Here is a 21,382-nt window from a genome sequence, read left to right on the forward strand (position 1 = left end):
TTGCCTTTAATAAACAAGTGGCTGACCCACTGTATTGCATTTTTTTGTGATAAGTACAAAAAACCTCTGCAAAAAAACTTTCTGAACACATTCCACTAGAGCAGCAACAGCTTCAGCAGCCCACTTTAGAGATGTTTCTGTATGGGACATTTTAGAAGCTACTGCATGAACCACTGTTCATCCCTTCCCAAACAATACAGGTTGGAAGCACAGTCCAGAGCCTGTGGAACAGGTGATCCTGTAACTCTCCATTTCTCAGGAGTAATGGCGTACTAATTTGGATTCTGTCCAGATGTTATTATTTATTCGATGCAGTGGTCCTCCATGAAGAAGAAAGTACAGTTGTATATGGTGCTTAGCACGGCAGTAATCTTAAAAAAGCCACTGTAAAAGGAAAGCTTTCCTCCCTTCTTACCCCAGTCTGAAAACATATACTTAGTTACTTTTATCATGTAATGATTCAGATGTTTCTCATTTCATGATTTTGATTAAATATGTACTGGGCTTAGTAATGGATCTTTGCCTATCACAAGTACATGTCCTTGTGGGATGTCATTTATTTATGAACCAAAGAGAACAATGAGCAGCATAAGATGTATATAAACATTGTTGTGGCATCTATGTCAACACCTTTGAAAGCATGAGACTTGTGTTGGTCCTTGCACAGAAGAGAGCCACGTCTGGCAAAGTCCAGACAGATTTTGGGGGAGTAAACCAAAATGTCTTGATTTACTGCTACCTTCCTTAAAGATCTACAGTTATGCTAAGAACTTTACATAACTGTACTTTTTGTAGCATAGGAGTACACTGGCATGTAGAGTAGTGTGCAGTCAAAATAACACAACACCCTTGATACATGTTTCCAGTACTAATCTGACTGGCAAGTGTCCATAGTGGGGAGACAGAGATAAAAGTTACAGCTGTCTCTGTGGTTTCTGATGTCGATTTTCAGTTGCTGATAGCCTCTTATCCTAGCTTCTGGAAAAACTATGCTTAATATAGAGCAGCACAGTAGTTTAGTGGTTATTGTTGCTGCCTCTAAATGCTTGAATCTGTAATGTGATTCTGGTTGGGATGCTTTCTCTGCAGAGTCTGTACATCTTTCCTTTGTCTATGTGAGTTTATGGCATATGCTCTAATTTTCTCCGTCATCCCAAAGATATGGTAGATGACCTGGTGCTCCGCCAAACTGCAACATAGAAAGAGTGCATGCAGAGTGAATGAGTGAGTAAGTGATTTGTGTGAGTCTCTGTGTCTATCTTTCTGCCTGTTGTTCTCTGCTGTGATGGGCTTCGAATCCTCTCAAGCATTAGTTTCTCTGCTTTGTGCCCACTGATTACCTTCCCTGGAACCCTGAATTAGGTTAAGTGGGTAATTGGAGAATGATGTAATGGCTATGCTTAATGTATCCATTTCTCAGAACTGTTAGCCACAGTGATGTTTATGGGGCATCATTTATTAGATGTGCAAAATCTCATTTCTGTAAAGGTTATTGTCAAGGCTCCCTCTAACACCTGTACCCTCAGGAAAGACCTTAAAAAAAGTATAGTTCTGTTGCATTTGACAAACAACCCTTTCTCTCAACATACATTTTAGTCGGATTTGATCGAAAGTTTGTTTGTTTGTTTGTTTAATTTAACTGTGGAGGCTGCCCACTAAAGTGTGCTAGCCTGTGTAACTAATTTATCACTGTTTCTGCATTTTCTGTATGTTTCTACCAAAAAAACAAAAGAACAAAAAAATAATCCTTGTTTTCCCGCCTCTCCTCGACTAGTTTAGACCAGTTTACAGGCATTGCTGTATTCTGGGCTGTGGTGTAGTTCCTGTGTTGTCCATTACCTTACTTGGATAGAAGGAAGTTTTTTTGCTCACCAGTGGGAGTGGGGAGCCTTGAGCAGCCTACCTGTCCCTGTAGGAAGTGACCTCAGCACAAGAAGCTGTAGTAATTGGTTGTTTTGGACCATTTCTAGCTCTTTTGTAGTTCATTGTTTAAAGTCCGCCTCTGGGCGTTTTTTTCTGGCTATACTGCTCAGTCAAGCTCCTCGTGGTTCTGCAGAGTGGTCCTAGCAGCAGGGAACTCAGAAAAGCGACTACTTTCTGGATTTAAGTATCTTTGCTTTTTTCACTTGGAATAGCTTCTGTAGCTTACCCTGAACTAGCTCGAACTGTTTTTTAACTGTTTGCTGCATTATTTTAAAATCTGCACTTAAAGTTACATTTTAGTCAAATTTGATCGAAAGTTTGTTTGTTTAATTTAACTGTGGAGGCTGCCCACTAAAGTGTGCTAGCCTGTGTAACTAATTTATCACTGTTTCTGCATTTTCTGTATGTTTCTACCAAAAAAACAAAAGAACAAAAAAATAATCCTTGTTTTCCCGCCTCTCCTCGACTAGTTTAGACCAGTTTACAGGCATTGCTGTATTCTGGGCTGTGGTGTAGTTCCTGTGTTGTCCATTACCTTGCTTGGATAGAAGGAAGTTTTTTTGCTCACCAGTGGGAGTGGGGAGCCTTGAGCAGCCTACCTGTCCCTGTAGGAAGTGACCTCAGCACAAGAAGCTGTAGTAATTGGTTGTTTTGGACCATTTCTAGCTCTTTTGTAGTTCATTGTTTAAAATCCGCCTCTGGGCGTTTTTTTCTGGCTATACTGCTCAGTCAAGCTCCTCGTGGTTCTGCAGAGTGGTCCTAGCAGCAGGGAACTCAGAAAAGCGACTACTTTCTGGATTTAAGTATCTTTGCTTTTTTTTCACTTGGAATAGCTTCTGTAGCTTACCCTGAACTAGCTCGAACTGTTTTTTAACTGTTTGCTGCATTATTTTAAAATCTGCACTTAAAGTTACATTTTAGTCAAATTTGATCGAAAGTTTGTTTGTTTAATTTAACTGTGGAGGCTGCCCACTAAAGTGTGCTAGCCTGTGTAACTAATTTATCACTGTTTCTGCATTTTCTGTATGTTTCTACCAAAAAAACAAAAGAACAAAAAAAAGTCCTTGTTTTCCCGCCTCTCCTTGACTAGTTTAGACCAGTTTACAGGCATTGCTGTATTCTGGTCTGTGGTGTAGTTCCTGTGTTGTCCATTACCTTACTTGGATAGAAGGAAGTTTTTTTACTCACCAGTGGGAGTGGGGAGCCTTGAGCAGCCTACCTGTCCCTGTAGGAAGTGACCTCAGCACAAGAAGCTGTAGTAATTGGTTGTTTTGGACCATTTCTAGCTCTTTTGTAGTTCACTGTTTAAAATCCGCCTCTGGGCATTTTTTTCTGGCTATACTGCTCAGACAAACTCCTCGTGGTTCTGCAGAGTGGTCCTAGCAGCAGGGAACTCAGAAAAGCGACTACTTTCTGGATTTAAGTATCTTTGCTTTTTTTCACTTGGAATAGCTTCTGTAGCTTACCCTGAACTAGCTTGAACTGTTTTTAACTGTTTGCTGCATTATTTTAAAATCTGCACTTAAAGTTACATTTTAGTCGAATTTGATCGAAAGTTTGTTTGTTTGTTTGTTTGTTTAATTTAACTGTGGAGGCTGCCCACTAAAGTGTGCTAGCCCGTGTAACTAATTTATCACTGTTTCTGCATTTTCTGTGTGTTTCTACCAAAAAAACAAAAAAAAAATCCTTGTTTTCCAGCCTCTCCTCGACTAGTTTAGACCAGTTTACAGGCATTGCTGTATTCTGGGCTGTGGTGTAGTTCCTGTGTTGTCAATTACCTTACTTGGATAGAGGGAAGTTTCTTTGCTCACCAGTGGGAGTGGGGAGCCTACCTGTCCCTGTAGGAAATGACCTCAGCACAAGAAGCTGTAGTAATTGGTAGTTTTGGACCATTTCTAGCTCTTTTGTAGTTCACTGTTTAAAATCCGTGTTTGCACGGCTTTGCGCGGTTGTGCGCATAGCGCAGCGCCGGTTAAACAAGGTTAAACTTTTTCTGGGTCCGCCAAGTCTGCTCTGCAAATTTTCCCTTAAGGAAGCTCTACTCGTAGTATAACCAGACTGCTCACTATATTATAAGCCTAGCACTTGTTCTCAATACTTCTCTACTAAGTAAGCACTCTCGTACTAAGTAAAGCACTACATCTACTTACCACCCCTGTGAATATCCACTTCCCTTAAAGGTACAGCACTCCCTTATACTGTTCTAGCATGTCGAGTGGTAGATTACTGGCGTCGTCTCCAATTCAGCTGGTCAATCTGGGTATCTTGAGACAATGCTACAATTGTCTCATGTACACAGACAACCCTCTCCTCCTCCCAACAAACACAAATACATGTGAGAGATGCAACTGTATAGCCAAGCTGGAGGCTGAACTCTCTCAACTCAGGGCTGGCATGATCAGACAGGAGGAGATGGCAACCACACACACAACAATCCCAGTCCCACATAGACCTACCATAACTGCAAACCAAACACATAAAAACACAAAGACATACTCGGAGGCTCTAATAAAAAACTTACCAAAACAACAGAGGCTCCCAAAGCAGACATTCAAAAATCCACTACCTCAAAACAAAACACATGCAACACATACTTCAATAAATCAGTGTGTCAACCAATCACAGCCCTTAAGGCCAAACACCTTGCCTGATACACTAGTAATAGGTGACTCTATAGTCAGACACACTGATGTCCCGCTGACCAGGCTGAACAAGGAGAAGGTGACTGTGAGCTGTCTATCGGGAGCTAGGATCCGCCACATAACACATGCACTCAAGTCACTCCAAAGTACAAATATGACTCCGTCATTGTCCATGCTGGTGTGAATGACCGGAGACGTACCTCCCTGGACTACATGAAAAGAGACATAGAGGAGCTCTCCGATTATGTAGCTCAGGCTGGAATGACCCTGACCCTGAGCAGCATCTTGCCCTCACCAAGAATGATACCACAGTACAAAGACAAGATGATCAGCTTTAACAATTGGCTAAGGTACTGGTGTCATTCTAAGGGGATCCAATGTCTGTCTGCCTGGGATGACATGTTGGACTAGCCACGCTGCTTCGCAAGGGATGGCTTACATCTGTCACCACTGGGCTTCCGGATATTGGCTAAGGCTCTTGCCACCCCCATAGTGCCTTTTTTAGGCAAGGCTCAAAAGACAAACCCACCTCCTTAGATAACAAAAATGGAAAAAAACTAAGGGTAATGCTGCTCAACGCCAGAAGTCTAAATCTCAAGATGCAGGCACTTCATGCACTCCTCAGCATGGAGAACATCGACGTCTGTGCAGTAACTGAAACCTGGTTCAAGGCTCCTGAGAGCACCCCAGTGCTACCAGGCTATACCTCGTATCATGCTTTTCTGCCCCAAAACCCGGGCCGAACCACAAAGGGAGGGGGAGTGTCCATATTCATCAAGGACACCCACACCTCCAGGTTAGTAGCAACACATGAAGCATCAGAGACCATACAGGTGCAACTAACCATAGGCAAAACTGCTATACAACTGGTAGCATGTTACAGACCACCCTCCCAATCTCAAGAACCCCACTCAGCCTTCCTGAAGACAAAATACCATCATACTGGGAGACTTCAACTACCCAAACATAGATTGGGTACATTATTCTAGCCCTAATACCCTAGCCCAAAGGTTCCTGGAATTCATAAATTCAAATGCACTGGAACAACTAGTCACCTCTCCCACTAGGGGAGATAATATACTAGACCTGATAATCACAAACATGGGGACAAAATGCTCCACACTGGAAGTATACCCCTCACTAGTGAGATCTGACCACAAACTAATCACTCTGGATATACATATCCCACCTCCACCCCCAGCACAAAAGACCACAGTGAAAAACTTCTCAAAAGCAGACTTCACTCTTCTTAAGACTGAGATGGTATCATTTAAGCCCACTGTGCCAGTGGATACCACATCCCGCAATGCCGAATCCTTCACAAATGCTTTCTATGGACATTTCCAAGAATGTATGGATCATGCAATCTCAAACAAATCCAAGTCCCCTCCACCAAAGGTAAGCGTCCTGTCTGGTGGACCTTAGCCATAAACAAATTGTTTAACAAAAGAAGGAAGCTACTGCACGTCAGAGCAAAATCCCATGAAGGGAAGACATCTCTGATCAACATTAGCAGAAAACTACGTTCTCTCATAAAAACATCCAAGGCCAACTTTGAGAGAAAAATCGCTAAGGACACTAAAGATAACCACAAAGCCTTCTTCAGCTATGTTAGAAACCTGGGCAGAAACCCTCAGATATGCTCAGAGTTGGTTCACAACAACAAAAAATACACTGAACCCACAGATATTGCCAACATTCTGGCTGACAGGTTCAGTGCAAATTTCCCCCTCCTTCACCCCCAAAAGAAGAAATACTTATCCCAGCTGAATGTAATCTCCCTGTCATCTCAGATGTCCAAGTGAGAACCGCCCTAAACAAAGCAAAAAACACAGCATCAATGGGACCTGACGGTATCCTGGGTTGCGTGTTACGTGAACTCCAACAGGAGCTAAACCCACACATAAAAATGCTATTTAACCTTAGCCTTACTTCGGGATATGTACCTGAACACTGGCGTACAGCAACAGTGGTCCCACTCCACAAGGGGGGTGCCTCTACAGATCCTGGAAACTACCGTCCCATAAGCTTGACCAGCCTGGTCTGCAAAGCTATGGAAAGAGTCATTATGGAACTCATAAACAGAGACATAGGGGACCTACAGACACTTGACCCCACCCAGTTCGGCTTTGTAAAGTGCAGATCCTGCCTTTTAAACCTGGTTGACTTTTTCGAAACAGTCACTAGAGCCATTGATGAGGGCAAAGCAGTCCATACAGCATACCTGGACTTGGCTAAGGCCTTCGACACAATACCCCACTCAGGCATCATAGATAAGCTCAACAGCTTAAATGTAAACCCTTATGTTACTAGATGGGTTGCAAACTGGCTAAAGGACAGAACCCATAAAGTTAAAATCGCTGGAGCAATGTCAGACTCAAAGCCAGTCACAAGTGGTGTCCCACAGGGATCTGTCCTGGGACCCTCTTGTTCGGCATTTATTTCTCAGATGTTAAAGCAAACATGGGAGGGCTGTGGCTGACAAAGTTCGCAGATGACTGCAAACTAGGCGCCATAGTCGATACACCAGCAGACACACACATCCTACAAAAAGGCCTCACAGAAACGGACAACTGGTGCCGGAGTCACGGCCTTAAACTAAATGCCAAAAAATGTATAGTCATCCCCTTTGGGAAAAACAAAGTACCCACAAATTATCACATAGACAGCAATCCACTGAGTACGGAAAAAGTAATCAGAGACCTAGGGACCCAAGTAGTCAGTGACCTCTCATTTGACACCCACGTTGCCAAAGTGGTTAGAAAAACATTCTACCTTGCATACCTCATCATGAAGGGATTCACATCCAGATCCAAGGATGTCTTTATATCCCTATATTCCTCCCTCATCAGACCCATGATTGAGTACAATGCCCCATTTGGTCTGTACCTCACCCGGCATTTGCAACAGCTGGAGAGACCACAAAAGTACCTCACCAAGAGGATCAAGGGTCTCCAACATATGTCTTATTCTGCCAGACTAAAGAAACTTCAGCTCTACTCAGTAGCATACCGCCTGCTCAGAGGTGATCTCTGCCTGACGTACAAGGCCATGTCCAATCAGGATCTGATGGACATGCTCCACCTCAAAAAATCCAAATCCATCAGGACCACGAGAGCTAAAGACTTAAACCTCGGCACAAGTATGAATAGGACATGCTGAAGGGATAGATTCATAACCCAGAGGCTTCCCATGCTTTGGAACAAGATCCCAGTTCGTATTAGGCAGAGCCCCTCACTGACTCTCTTCAAGAGAAATCTTGATGAGTGGATGGGAGATCATAAGTTTACCCCAGTGGTCACATTTGTGTCGCTGCTAGACAGGGGCACAGTAAACTAATTCTATTATATAAGGGGACCTTCATTGTGTCAATACTAGACAGAGGCAAAGCATTCTAAATTTATTCTGTACATTTTTGTACCATTTCATGGGGTGGCAAAAGCCACATCACTATGGCTAGGCTTACAAATGCCCCAGGGCAGATAGCCTAGCACTATACTATGAAACTATGAGTATAATCCAGACAAGAGACCTTGAAACCTGGTTTGGCATTGGACTCTCCTTTGGTCATGTAACAACTGTAGTCAGGAAGCCCTACTACTTAGCACAACCGATAGCCAAGGATATATCACCCAGATTTTAAGTAGTCGTCTTTGTCTTCTATTCAGCATTGATTAGACCAATCATTTAGGACAGTGCCCCTGTGGGATGTAGCACACTAGACATATCAAACAACTAGAGAAGCCCTGAAGCCTACACTTTCCCGTCTGTATCCTTGAGGGTTGTGATCTGTGCTTTAACTGTGGCTTATTTAGAGATGATATTACACTTGGCCTCTTGTATCTCTGCAAGTCTAATATCTGCACAACAACACCAGAATCACGGACCTAAATCTTTACCAGCAGATTAACAGAATACAGTGGAGTGAAAGATTCATTGCATTGCACCTTCCCTGCCTCTTGAATAAACTTCCTCTGCTGATTAAACACTCCACACATTATCATCCATCAAACAGAACATGTATGAAAGGATGAATACCCACAAATTTACCCCAGGACTGACTGGTGTAGCCCTGTGAGAGAATAGTGGTACAGCTTGAGACAGGGTGTTGGCAACGCATCAGTGGTCATAAGAATAAATTGCATTATAACTCCAGTGAATCCTATGAGATAAACACAGCAGCACATAATACATTCAGTGTCTGGAACCGATATCATACTGTTGGTACCGTTATGCATTGTAGTTTAATGTGCTGTGTAAAAAGGATTTAAGTAGACTTTTAAATACTGAATTTATTTGGTAGATGGTGTGCATTTATAATTTAGTTTATCAACACCAAATTATGAAATCAGACAGTCTCAGTAACTGTTCATGCAGTCATCTTTGAGCAGGACCTGTTTTAGGTGAACTAGTGCCATAGGCAAAAGGCTCTGTCACCCTTCATTGCCCAACCTATCTTGGCCTACTCACACTATCGAGATTACTTTTTACTTCAGTTTTTTTACTCTCTGTGTTTTTCCCTGCAGTCATTCATTCATTAATTCATTCAACATTTTTTATCAAGAATGATTGCACTCTGATAACTAAGCAGTGGGATTCTCTAGATGTTTTGTGTGCACTTTTTCATCCAGTGAGTGCCTGAACAAACGCTATAATCAAAGAAAGAAACTTAGTCTTACTCAACTTGTTTTTTTATTTTGTACATCCTTTCAGTACATCCAAGCTAAAATGGAAATAACCATATTGAGCTGGGGGCTGCTAGGCCCTCAGAAGCCATGAGATTTCTAGATACTGTGAGATGCATTTTAGAGTTTTATTTTTAAAACAACCTTTGTCCAGTGATTGTCTGAACAAAAATCATGATTAAAGAAAGAAATGTAGTCTTACTCTTAACTTTACTTTTTCCTACTTCTTTTGATCACATACTAACTAACCAAGACTACAGTGTAATAACTGCAGTCCAAATAACTGTATTAAGCCAGGGGTCTGGAGGCTGTTAGGTTTCTAGATGCTTTGAGATGGAGTTTAGAGTATGTTTTTTTTTTATTATTTTCAGCCAACTATAGCCTGAAAGAAATTCAGTATTCCTCTTCAACTTTGCTTTTTCTCTCATCTTTCAACACTTCCTAATTGACCAAGACTATCCTGTAATGACCAAATTAAACTGGAGGTTTAGGGGCTCCTGGGGACCCAGAAGCCATGGGATTGCAGATTTTCTGATATGTATTTTGGAGCTTTTGCCCAACCTTTTGATCTAATGATGGTCTGAACAAAAATCATGTGTAATGAAAAGAAATTTGATGATTATTTACATTAGGACACACCGTTGTAGTTTGAACAGGTATGGGCAGTGCCGACTTTATTGACATCCCAATAGGATCAGTTGTGTGTATTTGCTGGTAGGATGATTTTGCCCATCTAGTTCTTTTTACTTTAAGGTGTCCTAAAGTAATCAGTTGTTGAGATGACTACTTGCATCAAAGAAGAGAGCCCCCCCCCCCGTGTATATAATTCTAAGTGACTTGCAGGCCTACTGTGGGAGGTGTATGGGGTTAGAGGCCCTCTTATGTACTACTTTACTCTTCGGCAGTAGCAAAAACTTGGAACAGCCTCCCTCTAGCCGTTCGCACCATTCATAGCACTGGTTCTTTCAAAACAGCTCTCAGAAACCACCTCCTATTCAGCTGTCTCTGTAACTGCACTAAGTCTCCACCTTCCATAACCCGACTCACATATACCCACCCATCATTCCATGTCTCCTCTGCCCTCTCTGTAATGACTTTTGTTAAGCTTTAATGTAAATTAACCCATACTGCCATATTTATCTTGTATTGATTGCTGTGTGCTTACTCCCTTGAGTGTTCTACCTTGTAAAAGCTAATTTATTTAGCAGTGTACAAGTTTTCTGTGATGCTTTTCTATGTAATAGACTATAGCATTTTGTTTATTTTTTCTCTAAATGTTTGACCTAAATTAATGCTTATCTTTTATGCTTTTTATATGTTTTCTTTGGAGCTTTTTTCCTTGAGCCTCCATTGAAAATGGGCTCTTCTTGGCCCAGTGGACTGTCCTGGTAAACCGATGCCAATAAATGTACATTACACTGTCTGTCTTTTTAATCTCTCATTTCCTAAAGCACAGTAAATAAATTAATAAAGTAATAATTCTCCAATTAAACAGCACTGTACGTGGACAGCGTTCCTCCTGATTCTTTGCAGCCCTGTCCTTTGCCACGTCATATGGGGGAGGCATGCTACTGCCTATCCTGGTGCGTCCTAAAGTAAGCAATCAACTGAAAGTCCATCCTGTTTTATTTCAAGGAAGAAATGAGTTGTATCTAATTTTAAGTCCCCAAAGCTGAAAAAATACCAGTCCACAATAAACCGAGAAGACAAATGCTTGTGAGGATGCATAAATCATATCTGGGAATAGTCCCTACCCAACCATCAAACCTGAAAATATGTAGTCAGTTTCTGTGCTTCCAATTCTGATGTTAAATTGGAATTAAAATTAGCCAGCCAATCCTGGTTTGATTATTGGTTCGGGCAACTGACAGAGTGGCGGGGAAGGAATGGACATGCCCATCCCAGGTGGCAGGGTACTTGTTGACATGCTCCCTAAGGGGAGGCATGTTCCAAAGAGGGAAGTTCCCCCTGGCAATAATCATTGAGTGTGGGAGGGGGGGTAGGGAAATGGAGTGGTTAGATCATTAACAACAGTCCCCCGAGATGAAAGCAGAGAAGAGCTGAATCCCCAGGACAACCTAAGGATCCATGACCATCCCCAACAAGTACAGAATAAATCTTGAGGGTTGGAGAGTAGTTGGTAGACCCACCATGAGCATTGTGTAGTTTGGGGGCTGGGCCAGTAACGAGGTATTGGAAGTCCAAAAAAAAAAAATTAAGGCACAAATGCCCACAGTCATATTTCATACAGCTGTTGTCATATTTATATACAGCATTCCTCCTAATCACCTACCCCACCAAAAGACAGCCACCTGCTGTCATACTGAGATAAACCTAAAAAAACAAATACAGCATAACATATTTGCTGTCAGACATATATTATTAGCAGCTTATTTGCACTACTCCAAAATATAGCCATCTGTATATGCATTAAATGTTTGAATGTGAGGGAAAAACTGTAATGTTTACATTTTTTTACTTATAAAGGCAGTACATTACTCCCTATGTAAGCTGTAGTGCCCTCCGTGCATTTCTCCGAAATTTGTGAGGAAAATTAAAGAAATAATGACACACTGTCCCAAACCCAACAAAAAATATAGTGACCTCTGAGGTTTGGGAGGAATGTAAAAGAAATAATGACATTGTCTCCAGCCCCCAAACACAAGTACAATGACCTTCTGTGTACCCCTATGAGGAGGGTTGGTTTTAGAGTAGGCTGAGTTCAGGGTTTAGATGATTACTAAGCCCAAGTCAAAATGCTCTGTACAGCCTAAGTGTATGTGAGGCCATCAAATCCCAGAATTTCCAAAAGCCTGAGTATTCTGTGATGCATTTATTTCTGTTTTTTTGAGTGAAAGATAATTGTTAAATTGAGCATGTGACAGCAGGCTCAGTTACTTTCATCCAGGCAACCCCCACCAAACAGTTATAGCCACTTCTATGTACAATTCAGACGTCAGTATGTGTGAAAAGAGAATGAGCAGGTAAAGTATTTCACATTTTCTTCAAACAAACAGTTGCGACATACTAAAATATTGTACATTTCTTCACCTCCCAAGACCCTGCTTACACTTATCAAAGGTACCAAAACTTGTCAGAGATTTAGGATGCATGGCTAGGCTTAAAAAGCCCCTTGAGATCATTAGCCTAGTTAAGACCTATGAACTTAATGACATTGGTACTAGTTATGCAAAGCCGGATAGTGACAGTTTTAAATTGAGCAAATGACAAGAGGGTTATTTAGTTTTTTTCAGCCAACCCTCACCCAGCAGTTATAGCCACAACATCTGATGTAATATTATTCCACATTCATAATGGTGGAAGTTAAAAAAGGGTGATTGTGAGGTGGAGCTCAGGGAAGAGTTGAGACAGGCACTGGGAGGCAATGAAGAGTTACCGAATAGCTGGTTAACTACAGCAGAGCTAGTAAGGGAGACTGCTAGGAAGGTGCTTGGTGTGACATCTGGACAGAGGAAGGAGGACAAGGAGACATGGTGCTGGAATGAGGAAGTACAGGAGAGTATACAGAGGAAGAGGCTGGCGAAGAAGAATTGGGATTGTCAAAGAGGTGAAGAAAGTAGACATGAGTATAAGGAGATGAGCCGCATGGCAAAGAGAGAGATGGTGAAGACTAAGAATAAGGCATATGGAGAGTTGTATGAGAGATTGGACACTAAAGAGGGAGAAAAGGACCTATACCGATTAGCTAGACAGAGCTGGGAAAGATGTGCAGCAGGTAAGGGTGATAAAGGACAGTGAGGGAAACGTACTCACAAGTGAAGAGAGTGTGTTGAGTAGATGGAAAGAGTACTTTGAAGGGCTGATGAATGAAGAGAATGAGAGAGAGAGAAGGTTGGATGATGTGGGGATAGTGAAGCAGATTAGCAAGGAGGAAGTAAGGACAGCTATGAAGAGGATGACGAATGGAAAGGCTGTTGGCCCAGATGACATACCAGTGGAAGCATGGAGGTGCTTAGGAGAAATAGCAGTGGAATTCATAGCCAGATTGTTTAATGAAATTTTGGAAAGTCAGAGGATGCCTGAGGGGTGGAGAAAAAGTGTTTTGGTACCTATCTTTAAGAATAAGGGTGATGTGCAGAGCTGCAGTAACTACAGAGGGATAAAATTGACCAGTCACAGCTTGAAGTTATGGGAAAGAGTAGTGGAAGCTAGGTTAAGAAGGGAGGTGATGATTATTGATCAGCAGTATGGTTTCATGCCAGGAAAGAGCACTACAGATGCAATATTTGCTCTGAGAGTGTTGTTGGAGAAATACAGAGAAGGTCAGAAGGAGTTGCATTGTGTCGTTGTGGACTTAGAGAAAGCATATGACAGGGTGCCTAGAGCGGAGTTGTGTTATTGTATGAGGAAGTCGGGAGTGGCAGAGAAGTATGTAAGAGTTGTACAGGATATGTACAAGGGTAGTGTGACATTGGTGAGGACTGCGGTGGGAGTGACAGATATGTTTAAGGTGGAAGTGGGGTTACATCAAGGATCAGCTCTTATTTGCAGTGGTGATGGACAGGTTGACACTTGAGATTAGACAGGAGGCCCCATGGACTATGATGTTTGCAGATGACATTTTGATATGTAGTGAGAGTAGGGACCAGGTTGAGGAGACCCTGGAGAGATGGAGATATGCTTTAGATAGGAGATGAATGAAGGTCAGCAGGGCTAAAACAGAATATACATGTGTAAATGAGAGGGAGGGTAGAGGAATGGTGAGGATGCAGGGAGTAGAGTTAGTAAAGGTGAATGAGTTTAAGTACTTGGGATCAACAGTTCAGAGTAATGGTGAGTGTGGAAGAGAGGTGAAGAAGAGAGTACAGGCAGGGTGGAATGGGTGGAGAAGAGTGTCAGGAATGATTTGTGACAGATGGGTACCAGTAAGAGTGAAAGGGAAGGTCTACAAGAGGGTAGTGAGACCAGCTATGTTATATGGGTTGGAGACAGTGGCATTGACAAAAAGGCAGGAGTTTGAGCTGGATGTGGCAGAGTTAAAGATGTTAAGATTTGCACTGGGTGTGACGAGGGTGGACAGGATTAGGAATAAGTATATTAGAGGGTCAGCCCAGGTTGGAAGGTTTGGAGACAAAGCCAGAGAGGCAAGATTACGTTGGTTTGGACATGTGCTGAGAAGGGATGTGGAGTATATTGGGAAAAAGATGCTAAGGATGAAGCTACCAGGTAACAGGAAAAGAGGAAGGCCTAAGATAAGGTTTATGGATGTTGTGAGAGAGGACATGTAGGTGGTTGGTGTGACAGAGCAAGATGCAGAGGACAGGAAGAAATGGAAACAGATGATCCGCTGTGGCGACCCCTAACGGGATCAGCCGAAAGAAGAAGATGATGATGATGATGATGATTCATAATCCACATAAACATACCTTTCAACACTCCACATAAACATACCTCTCAAACTCTAAGCATAAGAAATCCAGTCAAACCCAAAAATAATGGGGGTGGGAGGAAAAGAGCCAAACATCTGGAGGACACATTTAAACTATTGCTGTTATAAACTTAAAAAGTTGCAAGAATAACAGGTTTTGTATTTGCATGTATTCTCTGAAGGCAGGTGTACTCTCCAGTCTAACTGGTGAATCTGGGCATTTTGAGGTAGTGTTACAACTGCCTCATGTACACAGACAACCCTCTCCTCCTACCACTAAACACTAATACATGCGAGAGATGCAATTATACAGCCAAACTGGAGGCTAAGCTCTCTCAACCTAAGACTGGATCATACAGTCAAGAGGAGAAGGGAAATACTTGCATAACACCACCAGTCTCACATAGACCCATTAAACCAGCACCGGCAAAAAACACACATAAATACACGAAAACATACTCGGAGGCTCTAAATAAAAATCTGCAAAAGCAACAGAGACTTCCAGAGCAGACATCCAAGCAAGCTCCACCCCCCAACAGAAACCATGAAACACATACTTCACAAAACCAGTGTGCCACGCAATCACAGCCCTTAAGGCAAAATAACATACCCAACACACTAGTAATAGGTGACTCTATAGTCAGGCACACTGACGTCCCTCTCACTAGGCTGAATAAGGAGAAGGTTACTGTTAGCTGCCTGTCAGGTGCCAGGATCCGTCACAATAACACAAGCACTCAGGTCACTCCAGAACAAGTACAAATATGACTCTGCCATTGTCCATGTTGGTGTGAATGACCTGAGCTGTACCTCCCTGGACTACATGAAAAGAGACATGGAAGAGCCCTCTGATCACGTAGCCCAGGCCAGTATGACCCTGGCCCTGAGTAGCATCCTGCCCTCACCAAGAATGATACCACGGTATAAAGAAACAATTATCAATTTCAACAATTAGCTAAGATTCTGGTGTCATTCAAAGGGGATAAAGTGTCTGTCTGCCTGGGATGACATGCTCGACAAGGCATGCTGCTTCGCTAGAGACGGCTTGCACCTCTCACACTTAGGCTTTCGAATATTGGCCAAGGCTCTTTCCACCCCCATAGTGCCTTTTTTAGGCAAGGCACAAAAGACAAACCCACTGCTGTAAATAGCACAAGTAACAAAAAACTGAGGGTAATGCTCCTCAATGCCAGAAGTCTAAACCTCAAAATGCACACACTCGAGGCACTCCTCAGTATGGAGAAAATCGATATATGTGCAGTAACAGAAACCTGGTTTAAGGCTCCAGAGAGCACCCCAGCACTACCAGGCTACAACTCTTACCATACATTTCGGCCACAGAACCCAGACCAAAATACAAAAGACGGGGGCATATCCATATTCATCAAGGATACCCACGCCTCCAGGTTAGTGGCACAGCACGATGCTTCAGAGATCATCCATGTGCAACTAACAACGGGCAAAACTGCAGTTCAAATTGTAGCTTGCTGCAGATCACCCACCATGTCCCAGGACCCCCATTCCACATTTCTGGAAACACTGGGAAACATAAAGGTCCTACCAAACACCCTAATATTGGGTGATTTCAATTACCCAAACATTAACTGGGAGAACTACTCAAGTACTAACTCCCTTGCCCGACATTTCCTAGAATTTATAAACTCAAACGCCCTGGATCAACTGATCAACACTCCCACCAGAGGTGACAACATATTGAACCTGGTCATCACCAACATGGGCGATGGGTGTTCCACACCGGAGGTCAACCCCTCGCTGGTTAGATCTGACTGTAAACAAATCACTCTGGATATCCACATTTCTCCCCCACCCTCGGACAAGCAAACCACAGTGAAAAACTTTTCAAAAACAAACTTCACATTACTTAAGACCGATGTGAAAAGTTTCAAAGCCCCCATGCTAAAGGATAACACTGTCCAAGCTGCAAAGTCCTTTACTAATGCATGCTACAGGCACCTACATGAATGCATTGGATCGTGCTATCCCAAGCGTAACCAAGACTCACTCCTCCAAGAAAAGGAAACCAGTCTGGTGGATCCCTGCCATAAACAAGTTATACAATAGAAGGAGGAAACTAGTACAGAAAAGAGTAAAATCCCAAGAAGGGAAGACATCCCTAATCAGTATCAGCAAGAAACTGTGATCCCTCATAAAATCATCCAAGGCGAACTTCAAAAGAAAAATTGCCAAGGACTCCAAAAATAATGACAAGGCATTATTTAGCTAGGTCAAGAATCTAAGTGTCAATGTTCAGATCTGCTCAGAGTTAGTGCAGAATGTCACAAAATACACTGAACCAACCGATATCACCAATATCCTGGCAGACAGGTTCAGTGCAAACTTCACCCCCCTCTCACCACCAAAAGGGCCCATAACCATGCCAGAAGAATGTAGAGCCCTTGAAATCACAGACACTCAGGTTAAAACAGCCCTCTCCAAAGCCAAAAACACAGCATCAATGGGACTGGACGGTGTCCCAGGCTGCGTCCTATACGAGCTCAAAGACGAACTAACCCCTCACCTAAACACACTGTTCAAACTCAGCCTCTCCACAGGCTATGTACCCATAGAGTAGCGCAGAGCAACAGTTATTCCGCTCCCCAAAGGTGGAGCCACAACAGACCCCGGGTACTATCGCCCTACAAGTCTAACTAGCTTGGTCTGCAAGGCTATGGAGCGCATCATCATGGAACTCATTAACAGAGACATTGGGAACCTCCAAACACTGGACCCTAATCAGTTCAGCTTTGTTAAGGGTCGATCATGCATCCTAAACCTGGTGGACTTCTTTGAGACAGTTACCAAGGCTATAGACGAGGGAAAGGTGGTACACACAGCCTACTAGACCTCGCAAAGGCCTTCGACACCATTCCCCATTCTGGTATTCTAGACAAGCTCACCAGCCTGAACATAAATCCCTACATCACAAGATGGGTTGCCAACTGTCTCACGGACAGAACCCACATGGTGAGAGTTGCGGGAGCTAGGTCCAGCTCTAAACCGGTTACAAGTGGCATTCCCCAGGGCTCAGTCCTATGACCCCTCCTGTTCGGCATATACTTCTCAGAGGTACAGGCAAGCACAGGAGGACTATGGCTGACCAAGTTCGCAGACAACTGCAAACTAGGGGCTGTAACTGACTCTCCGGCTGACACAGACATCCTCCAAAAGGGTCTCACTGAGACGGATGCCTGGTGTCAAAATCATGGCCACAAGCTAAATACTAAAAAGTGCATAGTCATCCCCTTTGGAAAAAACAAAGTACCCACAAGCTACCACATAGGTGGTAGTCCCCTAAATATGGAAGACATAATAAGGGATATGGGGACCCAAGTAGATAGTAATCTCTCCTTTGATAATCACATTGCCAAAGTGGTTAGAAAATCCTTCTATGTGGCCCACCTAATCACAAAAGAGTACGCATCCAGATTAAAAGAGGTCATTGTGCCCCTCTGCTCATCACTCATCAGACCCATCATAGAGCACAACGCCCCATGTGGGATGTACCTTACAAGACACATGCAACAGCTGGAAAGACCACATAAGTACCTCACCAAGAGGATTACTGCCTCAAACAGATGCCCTATGCAGCTCAACTGAAGAAACTCCAGCTGTACTCTGTTGCATACCGCCTACTCAGAGGTGATATCTGCTTGATATACAAGGCCATGTCCAACCTGGAATTGATGGACATGCTCCACCGAAAGAAAACCATATCCCCTCGAGCCACACGCTCTAGGGATCTAAACCTCACCACAAAAATAAATAGGACGTGCTGGAGGGATAGATTCCTGTCCCAGAGACTTCCCATGCTTTGGAACAAGATTCCAATCTACATTAGGCAGAGCTCCTCGCTAACACTCTTCAAGGGAAACCTTGACGAGTGGATGGGAAATAGAAAGTTTACCCCGGGGATCACTTCAGTGGCTCTGCTGGACAGAGGCACAGGGAACTAATCTAAGTGGGCGGTGAAAGACAACACATTCTGGCTAGGCTTATAAATGCCTTCAGGAGATTGCCTAGTACCTACCAATGAACCTATATGAAGTCTGATGCATAAATGTGTGGCATTATTTAATTTCTTCATTCCTCAGTGATTTACCAGAAAACCACAAATTTTATGAGAAGTAAACCAAACGTATGAGGCATAAATCTGGGCATTCTGGGAAAATCTGGCAATTGAGAGGTATGCTCATAAGCAAGTTACCAGACATTAAAGTTTTCCAGTTGAACTTGCTCCACATAAGTCATAATGTGAGAGAAATATTTCCGCAAAGTATCTGGTTGATCACTGCCAGAATTCCTGAAAAAAAAATAACACTTGTCTAACCTCAACTATCCAAACAAATCACAAAGCCAGAAATGTTTCCAGCGATACCTAGTAGATCACTGCCAGCAATAGTGTACACACTGTAATAACTTATCACCAAACTACTCCTCTCATCTCAGCTGTTCACACAAAGCCGGAAATATTAGCAAAACAAGTTTCTGGTTGATTACTGCCAACATTATTTTAAAATTGTAACAACTTACTACGCTATTCCTCAATCTCATTTGCAGACTGTCCCACATTTTATTTTAAATAAAAAAATACTTATGTGCACCTTTACTCATACATTTGAACGCTGCAAGGTCTCAACTCCTGTAACCTTGCAACGTTCATGTGAGTGAAGTAAGGTGTAGCACCACCCTCTGGATTGCACAGTGTTTTTTTGCAGCACTTTATTTTTAGAGTAAATAAACATTGCTCAAAAATAATCAAACAAAACAGGGAAAGAGTGCCCCTGCAAGAATGTCAAGCCCAACACCCTAGTTCACCTATGCCTAAGGCCGGCCAGTGTCTTTGAGTTTAACAAGACTTAACTGTACTCCATGATACTAAAAGCTATGAAAGGATTTTTTGACACATTTTTAGGCCTAAGTATCCTTTATCAGAGTCACCTTTTGTAGTTTTTGGCTGCCATAAGTAGCCTCTGGAAGTCTCATTAGCTCTAGTTACTTTGTGTTAGATTCTTACTTCTGAGTTGCACATTTTGCAAGACAGCAGACTGCAGTAATCTGATTTAATTTTTTTATCAGATTAGAGAACTATGTCTTTTTGTACTTCTAGGCATACTGCGTTGTATGAGCCTAGCAGCTGAGCCCTCTGCATGTCCCCAGGTCTGCTTTATGCTGCTGGAACAGTCTGCAGATTCATCAGTGTTCTTGTCTTGTTAGCAATCGGTTTTGTGGAATTATTTCTGGAATGCTAAAAGGCAAAACTAGAGAGTTTGACATAATGTAAAGCCCATCCATGGGTCACCTATAATTCTTGTACCTTACCCACATGCAAGATTCATGGGGAAACACTGGCATTTAGAGTCTTTTGAAATCAAAACAAAATGTTTCCAATACTGATTTGGCTTGCAAGTATCCATAATGGAGAGACAGTTTGTAGTGTTACAGATGTTTCTGTGGCATGGAGGGATATAGCCATGACTATGCCGCAGATGTTCCATGTCTAAGGGACTGCTTAGGCTGTTGTATTTGGTCAGAGATGGTAGTAGTGAGTGGGCACTGCTGGCTTGTCCAGTCTTGGGGGGCTATGTCTGATTTTGCCACAAGAGTGACACCTGAGGGGAGAACTTGGTGCTACCAAATGGAGTTCGATCCTTCCTAGGTCATACTGTCACAGTGCATCTCACACTGGCAGTTGAGGGGAATTTGATGTGTGGAGCCACACTGATCCTTAAGGGATAGTGATTCAAGAGCTCAGAGAACCTATCGAGGATGATAATGGGATGTTTCCAGAGAGAAAGTATTTTCAGCCACTCCCCCAGGACCAGCAAGTGGCACACTTACCAGTGAGTGGAAAGCTGATTAGTTTTCCCAGGCAGGAACAAATGGGTCCTAGTCCTGTAGCATAGGTCGGGAATGCCTAGCTTCTGTACATTCAGATGAAAGGGCTGTTTGAGTGCCGGTGGTGGTGGCATTGGGCAAGGTCCTGAGTTGAAGCAAACAAAAAAATATGCCTGAGTTGCATGTAGCATAAGGGAATCAGAAAAGCCATGGGTAATGAGTATTGGACTACTGGCCTAGAAAGGACTTCCTGTAAACATTTGGTACTACAAACTGAAATAACATCATTGTTTTACCTGAGGTAAAATTATAAAAGACTAAAAGCACTCAGTCCACTAGTTTTGCAAGAGCAAGTTCCAGCCGACTCCAGCCATCTGTAGTTTTCCTTTCCATGGAACTGCATAGAAAAGTGGTGAAGCAATCCATGGTAAATTCATTTTTTTAGTTACTCAACTAACAATGTGCAGTGGTGACCTGTGTTTTTTTTTAGTGCTGTGTTTTTTAAGATTAGCAGCCAGCTGTTTGTAGTGAACTCACTTATTTCTCCTCTGAAATGTTTGCTGTCTTGTGTTTAGAGGTTGAAAGTATAGTGGAAGAAACAGAAGCCTGTGACTGGTGGAGCCTAGGTGCCATTCTGTTCGAGCTCCTTACTGGAAAGGTAAGCACTGTACTACACAATTGCCCAGTTGACATTCAAAATTGAATAGAATCTTGTGTTTGCAGTAGCTGTGCTCGCAGGATTAGCCCTGGTTTGTTTTCTTCTCTTTGATGTCATTGCAGCCTTAGCAGGGCAGTATTTCTTCCACAGACTGTCACAATCCAGGTCTTCTGTGCTGCTATGTCAGGCTTATTGACATTAAGTAACTAGGTGTTTTAGCTGTTCAAGG

The 21,382-nt window shown here is 42.8% G+C and overlaps 1 protein-coding gene across 3 annotated transcripts in view; it reads left to right on the forward strand.

Moving 5' to 3' along the window:
* RPS6KC1 (ribosomal protein S6 kinase C1) overlaps positions 1-21,382 on the forward strand; it is a 1,896,815-nt gene that overhangs the window by 1,722,924 nt on the left and 152,509 nt on the right. For all 3 annotated transcript variants that reach the window (XM_044055506.1, XM_044055508.1, XM_044055507.1), the window contains one exon: positions 21,071-21,153. In XM_044055506.1, coding sequence (XP_043911441.1) covers positions 21,071-21,153 — 83 coding nt within the window. The remainder of the gene's footprint in view (positions 1-21,070; positions 21,154-21,382) is intronic.

Source organism: Protopterus annectens, chromosome 1.part2, assembly GCF_019279795.1.
Source record: "Protopterus annectens isolate FY-2018-M chromosome 1.part2, PAN1.0, whole genome shotgun sequence".
Classification (NCBI taxonomy): Eukaryota; Metazoa; Chordata; order Ceratodontiformes; family Protopteridae; genus Protopterus; species Protopterus annectens.